Source organism: Phaenicophaeus curvirostris, chromosome 3 (assembly GCF_032191515.1).
Source record: "Phaenicophaeus curvirostris isolate KB17595 chromosome 3, BPBGC_Pcur_1.0, whole genome shotgun sequence".
Lineage (NCBI taxonomy): Eukaryota > Metazoa > Chordata > Aves > Cuculiformes > Cuculidae > Phaenicophaeus > Phaenicophaeus curvirostris.
The window spans coordinates 78,457,542-78,475,046 of NC_091394.1; the positions used below are offsets into that span (position 1 = coordinate 78,457,542).

A 17,505-nucleotide genomic window follows, 5' to 3' on the forward strand; every position below is an offset into this window, starting at 1 on the left:
TACACTTTCCATGAACTGATTCTCTTTTCAGTTACTTACAGTGTTGCCAAATGCAAATGCTTTTCCCAGAGCTCCAACTCATGAGCCTTAATGCATGTAACTGCTGTCCTAGCACACTGTCCTGTTTTATCTTTGCAATAAGAGGGATGAGGTAGGAAGGTGGCAAGAGAAGTGCAATCTTGCAAATGTAACTACATCTGCAAAGAGTCATGATTCAGAACCTTTGAGCTGAATTAAACAAACAACAACAGTCATAGATGCATTCCTCAGAATAAAACACACATACAAAATGCCCATGTTAATATGAATAAATAATGCAGTTCTGATGACAGAGTTCAGTCTTATGGCCTTTGGAGTGAGAACTTAAAAAATAAATTATGGGTAGCATTGTGATAATGTGATGCTCATTTTCTTGTCATCTTGATAGAATATGTGTCAACTCACAAATTCTCTGCTGATAATTGCTGTTGTTTCACAGTTAAAGTCTTAAAACTCTCTTTGCCATCAGTTGGAATATTTCTAGGATTTCATCTGTCCCAGGAGATAGGCAAGAATTTCTGTACAATTGATGTGACAAACAGCATCCGTACCATTATGGGTGGATAAACTGTTTATATTTATATGTAAAGAAAATTTGTAATCACCTTTAAAAAACCTAAACTACTAAATAAAACTAGGCTGTTAATCTTTTCAAAGAAATGTATCATGGAAGTTATATAACTAATGCTTTATTGTGGAATGGCATATTACTGTTTTCTAGAGGTTGAGAGCTTGACTTCACATTTTATCTATGTAGATGTTAGACATGATTTCCCAGTTGTTTATGAAGCAGCATGGAAAACATTCTACCACAGAGCAATTTAACTCTTACTTTGTTCAGCTGAGAATATAAACTTCTATAATTATATCTATGGCCTCACTCGTTTGGAAAAACTACTTGTAGTATCTAGTTACCGTTGTTGGAATGATGGTAGCCGCATCATTTCTTTTAGTTCCAGCCTCCTCTTCCCTGGACCAACTCTGTGCTCAGTCTTGCAGTCCTAACCTGATCCCAGGCACAGTTTCTTACTTCATTCCTTCCCACAGTACTTACCCTAAATTTCATATGCAGACAACACTCTTTTCTCTTCTACCACATTCAATGACTCTTTTTTTCCCCCCTAGATTTCCAAATATTTGTTCCAAAGAATGACCTATTTCTTACTCTTCGGTCTGATTTAGCTAATTTCTGGGTTTTTTTCGCATTGCCATATTTTCAGAAAATTGTAACTTGAAAAGTTTAGGAATATTTTATTAAAGACAAATTCATATCAGTAAAAAAATATATTTAATCTTAGCAATGTTACTAATGTCTTAATTGTCACACATTCAATTTACTAGTTCAGTTTAAAAAAAGTATAAAAAAAGTGTTACTAAACAGGGATGATAGTAGTGTTTCCCATGATATAATGTATCACTTTAAGTAAATTGCAACCAGATAATACACTGGAAAAAGCTGACTGTCAGAATGGGTAACCAGTAATAGGATGGTAGAAGGTTCTGGTGTCAACTGGACTTGCTTAGTGCAAGTTCTAACAGTGAAAGACAGTCTTGTTTTGTTTTGAGAATTATTTATGGATATTCCATAAGCATAAGATAGTCAGTATGTAATAGTACTCCAGTACTTCATCCTTTCTACAGAAATACCTGGGAGTAAACTTCCCACTCAAATAAAGAAGCTATAATGTTATTCAAATTGTGAGACCTGATTACTGGGAATGAAAATCAAAAGGAGTAGTTTATCTTCTAATGCCTCATCTTTACTGTTGAGCAAAATACCCCAAAGGCCAAGTTAAATTCCTCTTGCACAGTAAGAATAGAAAGTTGTGCCATAGATGGTTCAGTGGGGCATTCTGCCTATGTGTGTGTGTTTTCAAGTGTGCTTCTGGGACAGTTCTAGTATGCCAGGCCTTTTCCTGGACACTAAGTATTTATGCTTAGACAATCTAATTTGTCACTGAATTACTTATCTCTGGTTTGTTAGCTTCATGGTTCATTGAATTTTTATGAAGGTGTAAGAAAATGGGTAAATAGGTGAGCGATGTCAGAATATTTTAAGTTATCTGCTTCTGTTCGCTTTAAGGAAGGAAAGTTATGATGTTTGCTTCCATGCCTGGAATCTTCTTGTCAGACTAGTGGAAATCAGTTTTCAGCTGATGCAGGAGCTTGTGTAGAAGATGTGTGTGAATATTAATGTTCGTATTGCAAAAGCTATAGTGCTACCTTATCAGACCAACATCATTATTTTAATGTCAGTGAAATGGGTTGCTGCTGCAAATTTTCCATCTGTGCTATCTCTAACGAAGTTTGTGGCATTTCAGAAATCTCTGAGGATGCCGACTTATATTTCCATTTAGCCCTGCCATAATTTGATATACTTCTACCATTGACTACTGTAGATGCAGATCTGGAACATACCTGGAGTTCTTTTTCATGTAGGCAATGTGAAGCTTAATGATTTTACTACCTTATGATTTATTTACATTATGATTTTAAGTGTTTGGGAATAGCTGTTAGCAAAATGAAAATGGCATGTTTCAGTTTAGGACAGTGAGAATTAGGTATGTCACAGTCACTAGTATATGTAGTATATAATATATAAATATATTAATGACATATGTGTATACTAATGTAATTACTATATTTATAAAAACATAAAAAATATTTTAAGCTCAATATATGAATTATTATTAGTAAAGAAACAAATAGCAGAGTTTTGACAGGATGCATAGAAGAGGGATGGCACTTAAAACCTTTTACTCTGCATGTTGAAATACAGAAAGCACAGAAAAATCTGCTGCCTCCTAATATGCACGCTATCATATCACAGAATTACAGAATCATAGGGGTTGGAAAGGACCTCTGGAGATCATCTAGTCCGTACCCCTGCTAAAACAGGTTCACCTACAACCAGTTGCACAGGAGCATCTCCAGGTAATTTACAAATATCTTCAGAGGAGACTCCATAATCTTTCTGGGCAGCCTGTTCCAGTGCTTTGTCACCCTCAATGTAAAGAAGTTTTTCTTCATGTTGAGTTGGAACTTGCTCAAGTTTGTGTCCATTGCTCCTTGTCCTATAGGTGAGCACCACTGAAAAGAGTCTGTCCCCATCCTCTTGATGACCAAACTTTATGTATTTATGAGCATTGATAAGTTCCCCTCTCAGTCTTCTTTTTTCAAGGCTAAACAGACCAAGCTCATTCAGCCTCTTCTCATAAGAGAGGTGCTCTAGTCCCCTATTATCTTCATGGCCTTCTGCTGGACTCTCTCCAGTAGTTCCATGTTTCTCTTGAGCTGGGCAGCCCTGGACTGGACATGGTGCTTCAAATGAGGCCTCAATAGGGCAAAGTAGAAGGGGAAGATATTTTTACCTATGTGATGTCAGGCATTCTCTCCTATATACAGATAGGCCATGCATCTTTCCTTTCTTTTTCATTAACTCTAGAAAATATTACTGTAGTTTAATAGAAACTGTTTCTAGACAAAGAGAGACACATGCTTACATGACAGGCTGGATTGATGGGCGGAGGCCTATTTTATGAGATTCAGCAATGCCATGTGTTGGGTCTTGCACTGCAGTTAAAAGAACCCCATGCAATGCTCAAGGCTTGGGGAAGCATGACTGGAAAGCTGCCTGGTGGGAAAGGACCTGGGGATGCTGGGTGACAGCTAGCTGAACATGAACCAGCAGTGTGCCCAGGTGGTCAAGAAGGCCAACGGCATCTTGGCTTGTATCAGAAATGGTGTTGCCAGCACGACTAGGGAAGTGATTGTGCCCCTATGCTTGGCACTGATAAGGCTTCACTCTCCTGGGTGGAAAACTGGTTGGCTGGCCGGGCCCAGAGAGTGGTGGTAAATGGTGTGAAATCCAGCTGGAGGCCAGTGACAAGTGGGGTTCCCCAGGGCTCGGTGCTGGGTCCAGCCCTGTTCAATGTCTTCATCAATGACCTGGATGAAGGCATCGAGTGCACCCTTAGCAAGTTTGTGGACGACACTAAGCTGGGTGAAAGTGTCGATCTGCTGGAGGGTAGGGAGGCTCTGCAAAGGGATCTGAACAGGCTGGACCGCTGGGCAGAGTCCAATGGCATGAGGTTTAGCAAGGCCAAATGCCGGGTCCTGCACTTGGGGCACAACAACCCTATGCAGTGCTACAGACTAGGAGAAGTCTGTCTAGAAAGCTGCCTGGAGGAGAGGGACAGGGACCTGGGGGTGTTGGTTGACAACTGACTGAATATGAGCCAGCAGTGTGCCCAGGTGGCCAAGAAGGCCAATGGCATCTTGGCTTGGATCAGAAACGGTGTGACCAGCAGGTCCAGGGAGGTTATCCTCCCTCTGTACTCGGCACTGGTGAGACCGCTCCTCGAATCCTGTGTTCAGTTCTGGGCCCCTCACCATAAGAAGGATGTTGAGGCTCTGGAGCGAGTCCAGAGAAGAGCAATAAAGCTGGTGAGGGGGCTGGAGAACAGGCCTTATGAGGAACAGCTGAGAGAGCTGGGGTTGTTTAGCCTGGAGAAGAGGAGGCTGAGGGGAGACCTCATTGCTCTGTACAACTACCTGAAAGGAGGTTGTAGAGAGGAGGGTGCTGGCCTCTTCTTCCAAGTGACAGGGGCCAGGACAAGAGGGAATGGCCTCAAGCTCCGCCAGGGAAGGTATAGGCTAGACGTTAGGAAAAAATTCTTTACAGAAAGGGTCATTGGGCACTGGAAGAGGCTGCCCAGGGAGGTGGTTGAGTCACCTTCCCTGGAGGTGTTTAAGGGACGGGTGGATGAGGTGCTGAGGGATATGGTTTAATGTTTGATGGGAACGGTTGGAGTCGATGATCCGGTGGGTCTCTTCCAACCTGGTTGTTCTGTGATTCTATGATTCTGTGATTCAAATACCGTGTTCAATTTTGGGCCTCTCAGTATAGGAAGGACATTGAGCTGCTGGAGCATGTCCAGAGGAGGACAATGAATCACAGAATCACAGAACAACCAGGTTGGAAGAGACCCACCGGATCATCGAGTCCAACCGTTCCCATCAAACACTAAACCATATCCCTCAGCACCTCATCCACCCGTCCCTTAAACACCTCCAGGTGAAGCTGGTGAGGGGTCTGAAGCACAAGTGTTATGAGGAGTGGCTGAGGGAACTGGGTGAGTTTTGTTTAGCCTGGAGAATAGGAGGCTGAGGGGAGACCTTCTCACCTTCTCCAACTGCCTGAAAGCAGGTTGTATTGAGGCGGATGTTAATCTCTTCTACCAAGTAAATAGTGATAGGAAGAGAGGAAATGGACTTAGGTTACGCCAGGGGAGGTTTATATTGGATATTAGGAAAAAAAAACTTCACTGAAGGAGTGGGAAAACATTGAAACAGGATGCCCAGGGAAGTGATGGAGTCACCATCCCTGGAAGTATTCAAAAAATGTGTAGAAATGGCACTTTGAGACTGTGTTTATTCATCATTCTGGTGTTAGGTTGATAGCTGGACGTGATGATCTTAATAAGTCTTTTCCAACCTTAATGAGTCTGTGATTCTATGAATATTATCTCTTATAATGGTAGTTGGAGATATTATGGAAATGCGCAAACATTGTTAGGCTATATATTTATACTTTATGATTAGTGCCTTGTAGTCTAGTAAGCTACTATGTTAATTCATATCTAAAACTGATTTTTCTTCTTAGTGAATTTAGACATAACCTCATTTTTTATGTTTCACTTGTAAGAACATTTTGTAGAGAGTTTTTATCTATTATGAGTAATATAGTATGGATAACATGGACTCTCAACAAACTATAGGGAAAAGTATAAATAACCTGTAATGTCAAGGGATCAGGTAAAATTAAGCTAAGGCTTATCACACTTCTTTATATAGAGAAATTCTGGATGATGAGGAAGCATATTTCAAACCTGTTAAAAGTTATTACATATCAAACTCTATAAGTCATTGTGTCTAAATACTGGCTTACTCTGATTCTGAATTCCTGAATAAAAAAATACTGAGCTGCCTGCCATGCTTTCATAAACCAGTGTCTCAGAAGCTGACAAGGACACTAGAGAGCTCTGATTTTCCAGAAGTCTTAGGATGAAAATTTTGGACACTTCAAACAATTTAGTAGAAATTACTGAAAAGTAATTGGGATTCAAATCCTAAGCAAAATGTTAGCCGATGATCTTTCATCCACATATAAGTAAGTGAAGGACAAGGCTGGGGTGTTTATTCTTACAGACAGTAAATTAAGCTGCTTGCAAAGAGTGATTGCATTCCCATAAAATTCATGTTTTACAACACATGTTCTACTGGAAGTCTTAGTTTTGCTTGAAGCTTTACTCTTTGAAAACTAATTGAATATATTGTATGTATTTGATGTCTTATATTTTTGAAAGACTATCATGAAAACTTGTCAATAATTCACTGGAGAGATAAAAAGGGAAGTAAAAGTGAATTGTTAACATTAAACTATCATCTACCAGCTGGAAGCAGTTATATTAATTAAGACTAATGTAATGTGTTTAACAGCTTTCTGGTGTTAATTTCAAGATTGCATCTAAATCATTTAAGGGCATATTCATGTGGACGTAGCCTAAGAATGTCACCAAATTGTGGTGAGAATAAGTTGGTATGCAGTTGCTTGTCATCATTGAACTTATCGTAGCTGCTGTGGGGTAGAGTCTTACATTTTTATTTAATTGTTCTTTCTGTGGGTGTGCATGTATTCTAAACCAAATTTTAAGAACATAATGAAATTAGTTTTTCAGTGCTGACTGCCAGGCTGTCATGGGTTGACTGCTTTTGGTACTCAGGTCTGCGCAGTACTTTTAAGAACCCTGACATTTTTTGCAGACTGCAGTGTACTATGATTATTTTGTTAATTGTTTTTCTTAGGATATTAAAATTTTCGACATACCATGTCAAACTGGGCTCTGCTGAATTGCTTCTTGTTCTTGCAACAAACTGCAAAGTTTAAATTGCATAATCAGGGACTTAAACTAGAAGATTTTTATAGTAGTGGCTATGCATTTACATTTATTTGACAAGAAGTGAGCACAAAGATCTTTTGTACCATATATAATTAACGTATTATGCTTATAAAGGATTTTTACATGTGGCTGATACTACATTATATCCACACGCAAAAGAGGCAAAGATAATAAGTATATGTAATACAACTACCTCTTACAATGTGCTTGATTAGTAGGAAATCATAAAGTATAAGCAAATTAAGACATGAGAAATAAAAGTGTAAATTAAATGTGAGGTTTTCTAGGGGGTTTTTTTGTGAAATTGTTTTATATGTCCAATGTGAACTTTTGTGATTAGGCAGAAATTGCTTTAAAATACCTCAAGTTAAGAAGTACTGTAAACCAAAATCTTCTTTGCATTTTAATAATGCCTTGTGAATTGGAAGAAAAAAGCTATTTTCAACAAAATTTTTCCTGTGCTGTGAACGTACATTTATAGTAAGAAAAATAACATTCTTCAATTTCTGATAACTGGAAAATATCTGGTGCTGTAACAAATATATTACAATATATAAATTTTGATATATGTTCAAAATACAAACAAAGTATAAACATTCTTTTACAATTTTTTTTTAAATGCATGCATTGATTTTTGGCATATTCTGTTACAGATGCATTATCTCTTCATTAATTATTTAAATAGTAATGGGGCTTTCATCTAAATTCATCTTTTATCATAACAGCATAAATATTAGGAATGGACAATCTGTCTTTCTGAGATTGCTTTCAGACAGAGAATTATATGTTTTTTTCCTCCTAACTGAAATAATGCTTTAAATCACAAATTTTAGCTATTCATTTGATCCAGGGTCTCCAAATGGCTTCTCAGAACAAATGTGTGAATCTTCTAGATAATTTTACCTGTAGAACTGTATATCGGATTTTAACTTTGTTAATAATTTCAGGGCTCTATACAATGTTTTTGTGTTCTTGGTTTTGTATGTCTTCTGTTGTGCGATGTGCATCATTGCTTCACCATCTCATATTGTCTCCTGTTTGTATTTTTCTTTCTGCCATCTACTCAGTCATTATGTTACATTACCTCGTTCCCGGTATACCCACTCCACAGTTCAGCATTACAGAGATGTCAGGTATATGCTTTCCTCTGTGTGACTCTGTGTGGATAATGCATGTACTTTTATGTACCTAGCTGTCCATTTCTGGTTTTATTAGTTTGTGTATAGTGGTAGAAAACTTAGAAGTCTTGCATTAATATCAGCATTAGCTTTCTTAGTGTAGTGTGTAGACAGTCACTGGAAGCTTCTTCATATGCTTCACATTTTAAGTATTTTTCTCACTGCCAATAGTTTATAGTTGGTGGTCCATGAAGATGATGCTTTTATATAATTCTAATACCTTTTTAAAAGTCAATAAAGAACATTACTTATTTCAACAAACACAAGTACCTGCTAGCACTGTGGTTTTCATATCCAGAATGTCATACATATGTGGTATGTTATGGACTACCATAGTTAGAGCTGGAATGTGATACCTTTTTTGTAGTCTCAGCTGCAGGCCAATATCCCTTAACTTTTAAAAGTAGTTTTGCAAAATTCACTGAAGTTCCAGCTGAGCTTTGTTGCAGTGTTTTGTTCTGTTTGTGACATTGCTTGCTTTTCATGTCGTTTTGTCCTCATTTCATCTTTGTGTTGCTTTTCATTGTGTTCACCTTTTATGTTTTGGCAGCCAGGATCACACAATGTATCCTCTATTTTGTGAAGATGCAATCAGATTGCTTCGCTCCCGTAAGATGTGCCGTACCTATTCTGAGGGTGCTTACTATGATCTTGAGAGGTATATTTGATGTGGAGCATATCAGTAGCTCTACCACTTATACTTTGATAATACTTGTTTGGTTTCCAAAGGGAATATGATATATAGTATAGGTGATAAACATGTACAGTGAAGATGTTTTATAATACTTTGTGAGTATGTACTCATTCACCTGAAATGGACAACTCAGGGCTATGGGTGAATCTCAAGAGAGTTGAATAGCTTTATAGAAGCCAGTTGCATAAATTAGGTTATATGGATATTACATATGTGTCTTTCTATAACCCTTATTTTTGCTTGAATTTTCCAAAGAGCTTATAGTACTTATATTCTGTTTAAAATAATGAGAAAACCCCTACTTTCTTCAAAGTAAACTGAAACAGAGTCTTTCTGAAATCTCATACTTTGCTTAAGTGAAAAATAGAGTGAAAAGTAAAAGATTACATTGTAGATATAGGTATAGTGCTCATTCTGTAATTCATAAGTATTTAATACATTCAAGTGTGTGATTAAAGAACAACAGAGTTCCTATTTATATATGAAATATATGGTAGAGAGGAGTTGAACCCATAATAATTTCTGTGAAGAAATTATACTGGAAATACAGTGGCTTTAACAGATGTAATAAGACATGCTGCTATGCTTTATAAAACAGGCCACGTAAAATTTTCAATAGCAAGAGCTAAAGAACTCTTGATATTTTAACTGCATAGCTGCTGGATATGAATTTCTCTGAGAAGTTCATTAAGGTTTGCTCTGAATTCAGGTCATACACATCCATGCTTTTAGTAAGTGTAAAATAACATGCAGAAAAAAACCAGAATATGAAACTTCTATAACATCATAGAATTATTCCCTCCAAAGATATTTTGCTTTTTAAAATTCTCCAAAGCTATAGTATAATAGACAATACGACCTTTAGAATTCTAGTTAAACAGTTGCTTTGAAAAAATGCTGTTTTACATGAAACCTTGTATAAATAAAGTGTGTAAATGATTCAGCTTGCATGTAGAAACTTTAGTAAGGAGAGGGATTTTCTGGTTTTTTTTTCTGAAAAAAATGTGATGATATGTGCTCATAATTATGCTATTTTGATAATTTATTTTTTATATACTTGGTTGGGGTTTTTTTTGCCTCAGTTACATATTCACATTTGCATTAGTTTATCTGAGCCTATTTCAGATTGCCAGCTGTATCTGTCACCATTCAGATACTGCCGAAAGTCAAAGCTATTCTCAAATTGTCTTAGTTTAAGGATCTTGACTTGCAAGTCTTAATCTTTGTTTCTACAGGGATTAATTTCTCAAAATAAAATAAAATTGAAGAAAATAAGTGACAGTCCTACATAAAGATGAAAAAGCTGGGATTTAAGCAGTGAGATATACTAAATATTAGGGCTTTATTGAAGAGAAGGCTATTAAATCTAATTCCTTCTGAAGTGAGAAAGGAAAATTTGGCTTCAAAAGGCATATCTCTATCTCACAGTTAGAACAGTATCTTGAGGTTCCTTGGTCCTAGGAAAGAACTGATCCTGGATTCTCTTGTTCTTTTGAATCCAGGCTGCCTGTGGGTAATATTAGTGTTGGAGATACTTGAAGCATCTTACAATATATGGACTACTCTGAATGCCTCATAGACACTATTATTTTTTCATGTATTTTTCTCTTTCTGTATTGTGACAGAAGTTCTCTAGATATTTAAGGATGATTTAAAGCATAATCTTTATCCACTTCCTCCTTATCCACTGAAAAACACTAAGTCACTTTCCTCTTCCTTATTTTATTTGTTGGAAATATATTTAAACAGTATTTCCTCATTTATCTTTACATTTCTCCTCTGTTTGATGCTTACCTTAAATTGCATTGTTTATGTAGGTCAAGGTGTTAGTCCTGTCTTCTTAGTTCCATCTCCAATGTCATTTTGATATCAAGCAACCACCTCTCTGTCTGTCTTTTCCTTTCACTTTATTAAGCATGTGGAATAACTTTACAGTTTCCACTATTCATCAAAATAGTAAGCATTGTTCTGCACAGGCCAGCATTTTGGAAAGAGCGATCTGGAACAAAGAGTTTTGTGTCCTATGTCACTGTAAATCCATCGGTGTGGATGTCCTGCAGGCAAAAAACTGAGCCCTGGTTCCCCAGGGCTCAGTGCTGGGTCCAGCCCTGTTCAATGTCTTTATCAATGACCTGGATGAAGGCATCGAGTGCACCCTTAGCAAGTTTGCGGACGACACTAAGCTGGGTGGGAGTGTCGATCTGCTGGAGGGTAGGGAGGCTCTGCAAAGGGATCTGAACAGGCTGGACCGCTGGGCAGAGTCCAATGGCATGAGGTTTAACAAGGCCAAATGCCGGGTCCTGCACTTGGGGCACAACAACCCTGTGCAGTGCTACAGACTGGGAGAAGTCTGTCTAGAAAGCTGCCTGGAGGAGAGGGACCTGGGGGTGTTGGTTGACAACTGACTGAACATGAGCCAGCAGTGTGCCCAGGTGGCCAAGAAGGCCAATGGCATCTTGGCTTGTATCAGAAACGGCGTGACCAGCAGGTCCAGGGAGGTTATTCTCCCCCTGTACTCAGCACTGGTGAGACCGCTCCTCGAATACTGTGTTCAATTCTGGGCCCCTCACCACAAGAAGGATGTTGAGGCTCTGGAGCGAGTCCAGAGAAGAGCAACAAAGCTGGTGAAGGGGCTGGAGAACAGGCCTTATGAGGAACGGCTGAGAGAGCTTGGGTTGTTTAGCCTGGAGAAGAGGAGGCTGAGGGGAGACCTCATTGCTCTCTACAACTACCTGAGAGGAGGTTGTAGAGAGGAGGGTGCTGGCCTCTTCTTCCAAGTGACAGGGGACAGGACAAGAGGGAATGGCCTCAAGCTCCGCCAGGGGAGATTTAGACTGGACATTAGGAAAAAATTCTTCACAGAAAGGGTCATTGGGCACTGGAAGAGGCTGCCCAGGGAGGTGGTTGAGTCACCTTCCCTGGAGGTGTTTAAGGCACGGGTGGACGAGGTGCTAAGGGGCATGGTTTAGTGTTTGATAGGAATGGTTGGACTCGATGATCCGGTGGGTCACTTCCAACCTGGTTATTCTATGATTCTATGATTCAAATACGTCATACAGATACAGCAGTAAAAATTACTTGCCACCTTTGTTATTCATGGCTCCTTTCATTGCTTATCTGGTAGTCCTTCACAGCCACACAGCTGGCCCATTAACTCTGGTAAAGTCTTCTAGCAGTTTCTTCTTTTATTCACCCACAAAGTGACTTTTTGGCTTTCTCTCATCTTTTCTCTGCTGGAGTTTCTTTCAGTTACTATTTATCACCTTTGATAATGTTTAGTTTATTAGTTCTAGGACACACTTACACTACCAAAAGTTAAATTTCTGAGTTCATTCTTAGGCTACAGCACTTGTAATTTTGTCCCCGTAATAGCTCCTTTTGAAGAAGTCCATCTGTTTCCCTCTCAAAAGAAGTGGAAGCACAAGATATGTATCCAGATATGCACAATAGGCACATGGTGCAGCTTCAGTGACTTCAGCGCCCCATGGACCCCGTGCTTTCTCAAGAACATCCTGCTGCTCAGAACCACAGTCCACTTTTCTTTAACTCTTTAATGTGATAGTCAGCATCGTAGCACTAGCTGATATTAGTTTACACTGTTGCAGCTGTTTAGATTGAACATATATAAGATGTCATGACGGGATATGCAGAGCTTTATTTACATGTTTATTTATTTCCCCCAATTCACAATTCTATAGAGTCATGCAGGTTATTTCCTAATTTGACTTCCAACCACTTAAAATTGGCTGACGTACGTGACCTCAATGACAGAGTAATGTCCTCAAGATTTTTTCCCAATTGATTTTAAAATTATCACATTACTAGTCCCTCCCAAATAAAAATGTGCTGAAAACCTCACTGTATGAAATTGTTTCTCAACTTGCATATCTCAAAGCTCAGCTTTGTTACTAAGAACACCACACTATCTACTATTTTCATTTTTTTCACTTAGCTTAAGCTGTTAATTTTTAGAAGGCTATTAAAACTGGTTTGTGCACATTTTTTTCACAGGATACGAGGTTTATTTCAAGCAGAATTTCTGTCGCTTAGCTTAAGGAAACAAACTTTGGCTTCCATCTTGTTTTCTGGCTCTTGTTTTACTAGTCAGACATTTTCTACATCTATATTTTTTTTGGTGAAATTTCTCAGTTGCTCAAATATTGTTTTACTACTGATGTAACTTTTCACTCTTATGAAATACATGTGTATCAATCAAGTGTTCTTAATACATTGTTCATTATATCTGGATATAATTTAGAAGTAGAAGATTAAATTGACATATATGAAAATATATGTTCAGAAGGTACTGCTGAACTGTAGATAAATGGGCTCTATGTTCATCACTATCTTAATAATACAGTGAGGGAAAACAACATAAGAGGAGCACCCTTTAAAATGTCTGAAATGTCTGTGCTGTTTGTTCCATATTTAGGAGGACTAGGCAGGAGAGAAGAGTGCCTAATTCATATTATGATGACACAACCTATACTCCTGAAAGGTATTTAAATTTACATAGTAAAAATAGATAAAATCTGAGTGATACTTTTTTTTCTGAAGTGTAGCCTAAAATTTTTAATTGGCCTAGATTAATTATATTTAAATGTACAGTGCACTTTATGCAATATTTCTCTAAATATTGAACAACTAATCTCCATGGTTTTAAGTACCTAATTTTCTCTTAGCTCTCCATTAATCTGACTTTGGACTTCTTTTAGTCCAATTCTTAAAATGAAAATTTTTTTTATTCATTAAAATAGAATACCAAATAGTACAGAGAAGCTGGGTACTTGTAGAGGTTTTTCCCTCACTTAGCCGCAGCATTTTTCTCATTGGTTAACCTTCCAGTCCCAAGGAGTGATTATAGGGCAATTTAGAATTGTTAATTTCATTCTTTAATACCCTGAGCCACTTAAGAGACACCTCAGCTTTTAACATGTTGCTGCCCACATTAACTTAAAAATTACTAACTAAATGCCTTCTAATTGCTTTTGGGTGCTTGCCGAGGTGGAATGAAAGTACCATAAAAATTAACTGCCCTATCAAATAAAAAAATAATTTCTAAAAAGTTAGAGATCTGAAGTTATAAGCATTAGTTTATTGTTACATAGGATGTTATTTTTGTTAATGCTATATCTTCACGATTATTTTTAAATTATTCTACAAACTCAATGACCGTTGAAAACAGGAAAGCTTTTGTGTAAGAAAAGATAAGGGATCAGTTTGTCTGTATGGAACTGAAATTCATAGTGAAACTGATGAAAAGAATAAAGATGAAATGGATAAAGAATTATATAAGTGAAAATTAAACAGAAATTGCTTTGTTTTTAATTTTAGAAGATACAGTTTTCTTCATACCTAATAGAAAATAGGAAATTTACTGAATTATTTGAAAACATTTGAAAAACTTCCTATTTTATTGAGAAGTGATCGTGTCATGTGAATTAGAATGCTATTAAAAGTACGTGTTTCTTTGTAACACTTCTTTATTTTAACTGTGTTGCAAAGGTGGTACAATGGTGCAAGTTCATGGGCAGATCATGTAGTCAATGGTTCAGCTGAAAATTATGGGTAAGTAAAGAGTGTAGTGTTACAGTTGTAGCTAAAATGCATTTCTAGTCTTACAATAAAAGTTGATTTATAATTGTGCCAAAGTTATTCCTAAGAAGTATATTTTTCTTGAAATCTTTCTTTCCTGGCTAAGAACGAAAACACATTTATATGCTACTCTTTTTTTTTCAAGGTTAAGCTGTTTTATTCAGTTACAAATAGTAAAAGAACATTAATTATGTTTGAACTATTTTTAAAACATGTTCTCACATTTCAGGGCCACTGTAATGAAAAAGTGCTGATAAGGCCTGCCTGCATTCACAGTGTTGGGGAATGTGTCTTTTAGATCAAATTTTTCTTAGTTTTAGAAATAATCCCAAGTCTAATGGTCTAACCTGTCTTTCTGTGTGACTGGTGCATAACCCATGCAAAGTGCTGTGTTCCTTACAATCTTCAGTTCTTTGCAGCTGCAGTTGGCTCCTGATCAAGGGAGCACACAGATTTTCTTTGCTAGTAGTTCTTTCACTTTACTGCTTCTCCCTCATTTTCTTCTTACTCTTACAGCAATTTTCTTCATTATTTTTACTTAATTCTTTTGTGAATGTGCACAGAGCTTGCTTCTTTCTGCCTCTCCATGTCTTATAAGTAGGACCTGGACTAGGTCTGTGGCATATTCTGGCCAACTAAAACAATCATTTGATGTAGGTCCAAAATGCTGGTAAATCCTGAAGTTCTTAATTGAAAGTACCACAGAGTTACTGAGCAGTTTTCCTTGATGAAGACCAAGAATTACAAAGCTGTATCTCAAAAATATTTGTTGTGAGATTTTTAAAAATAATACTATACATTGGTGTCTCAAATGCAGTAATTTTGTACATACAAATACTTAATAACATGTAAAACCCAGAATTAACACTTCAATATTTTGATGCAAGTTTCTCTCTTCTTTAGAAAGGAGAGATTTGTAAGGGTCTTGTGGCTCAACTGGAGTGCAGGTGTGGAAACTTACTTGAGACCATTTCTTCCCTAGCTTGTGCTGCTGTTTGCAGGCAGTTCAATTTTAAGTGTTTGAAGTATGCATTTAATTGCTGCTTACAGCAAGGGCCATGCATATTTGTTCTTCCTGGGAAAGTACACAAGTGTGCTCACGATAGACAGCATTTGAAGAAGGGTGGAAAGTGCTTAATGTAAAACAAAGCTTTTGGATTTGCTTTTCATAGTCACATTACGTAGTTCTGGTTTACTTCACTTGTCTTAGATTTAGTACTGTATAGATGCTAACAGATAAATATCAGGGGGAAAACCAGATTTGTAAATTGAAAAGGAAACTTATTTGTCAGTAGTTTATATCCCCAATTAAATTTAGCTGAAATTAAAAAAATGTGGAAAAAGAAAAAACTGATAACATTTTTGTGAACTAATACAACATTTCAATAGAACATAATTTTATAGAATGAAGGCTATTGAAATGGATCAGATTCTGTCAAGATCCATAGATTTACAGAATGCCTTTAACAAAAAAAACAGTATGCTATTTTGCTCATTTGTAATTTAAGAGCTTAAAACAATAAATTCTTACATAACTGCATGTCTTGGAATGATCTGATTGAAATTCTGGCTTCATCAAGTGCCAGAACTCTTGTTGACTTCTGTGAGGTATGAATTACAGGTCTACTGCCAAAAGTTAAGAAAGCAGATAAACATATATTTGCAGTATTAAGCCATTTGTGACATTTTACTAACTGAATTTTTGCCATGTTATTAAAATTAAGATTATTATCTTAGAGTTGCAGCAGTATATTCAGTTACAAAATTGAACTGGAAGGGGAAGAGGATTTAATATCTCTGCTTTTGACTTCCCAGCTTTTGAATGCTAATCACTTTTATTATGATCTTCAGTGCGTCACTGCATGAAGATGAAGATACATGTTCTTGCAGTGCAATTTTTTAATATGTGTCAATTGAAGATCTCTGTTAAAGATGTTGAAAGCTGGAAGTAGTTGGCAAAATACAAGGTACTATAAAGGGCAACTGGCTATATAGATGGAAAAGTGTGTTACAAGTAACAGAAACAATAACGTAAACTGAAACACTTAACATATTACATTATAGCAAAAACCTGCTTAAGTCACTCAGACTTTTGAGTAATGAAGGACATTTGATATTGTAGGCACTGGATAAAAATATGAATAAATGTTAAAATGATAAAGTTAGTACAAGTTAAATGACTTGGTAAGACATAAAGGCCACATATATATGTTTCTTGCATGCATTGGTTCACCTCTGTATAATGAAATGGTAGCCTGGAAGGTTCATTTTCTGAGATATTACCTTTGGGTAAAATACTGGAAAACGACTCTTAAACTACTTAAAGATAACTAGATAAGTTAAGTTAGTATCACTGTAGCTCATTTTCAGTGTTTGCTTTCATTGGGATGCAGTTACAAATAGGATCTGCAACAACTGGTAGTGTTAACTGGAAGCTAAGAAATCTCTCAAGAGCATCAACTACCTCTTTTTGTTTAATGTCAAGGTTTTCTATGAAGAAATTGCTTACCTATTTTTACAATTTTCCCTTCGAATGAGAAAGCTGCTTTTCTATTTGAAAATACCTAAAATTCATTTGGCCTGATTTTTCAGATAAAGAAGATATGAAGTATTTTAATACACCATTTTAGTCTTAGTTGTTCCAGGATCAACACTACTTACTGAGTTTATTGATACTTGATTATAATAGCTAGTGTAAACCTCTCACTGTATTCATAGAATCATAAACTATTTTGGGTTGGAAAAACATTTGAAAAAACTGTCTGATCTAACTCTCTACTTAAAGCAAGGCTTTGCTGTTCCTCAGTAATTAAACAGCCCTGCAATCTATCAATGATGAAATAGTTCAGAGAGTAGATCTCTACAGATACAGCTGGATATGCTCTTTTTAAGCGTTTTTATAATTGTATCATGCTATCATGTGTTAGCATGACTAGATATGTCTACAACAGAGTCACCAAAGTGATTGCAATGCCCTGTACAGATAACTAAGCAGGCTGTAAGCAACCAAGTTTCTCTATCTGTAGCAGTCTGCACA

General features: G+C 36.9%; 1 protein-coding gene across 50 annotated transcripts in view; it reads left to right on the plus strand.

The window, feature by feature from the left end:
* RIMS2 (regulating synaptic membrane exocytosis 2) overlaps positions 1–17,505 on the plus strand; it is a 465,641-nt gene that overhangs the window by 302,546 nt on the left and 145,590 nt on the right. For 48 of the 50 annotated variants that reach the window (XM_069854488.1, XM_069854498.1, XM_069854512.1 and 45 more), the window contains 4 exons: positions 8,069–8,134; positions 8,730–8,837; positions 13,306–13,371; positions 14,379–14,441. In XM_069854488.1, coding sequence (XP_069710589.1) covers positions 8,069–8,134; positions 8,730–8,837; positions 13,306–13,371; positions 14,379–14,441 — 303 coding nt within the window. The remainder of the gene's footprint in view (positions 1–8,068; positions 8,135–8,729; positions 8,838–13,305; positions 13,372–14,378; positions 14,442–17,505) is intronic. The other 2 variants (XM_069854471.1, XM_069854494.1) reach the window with 2 other exon arrangements.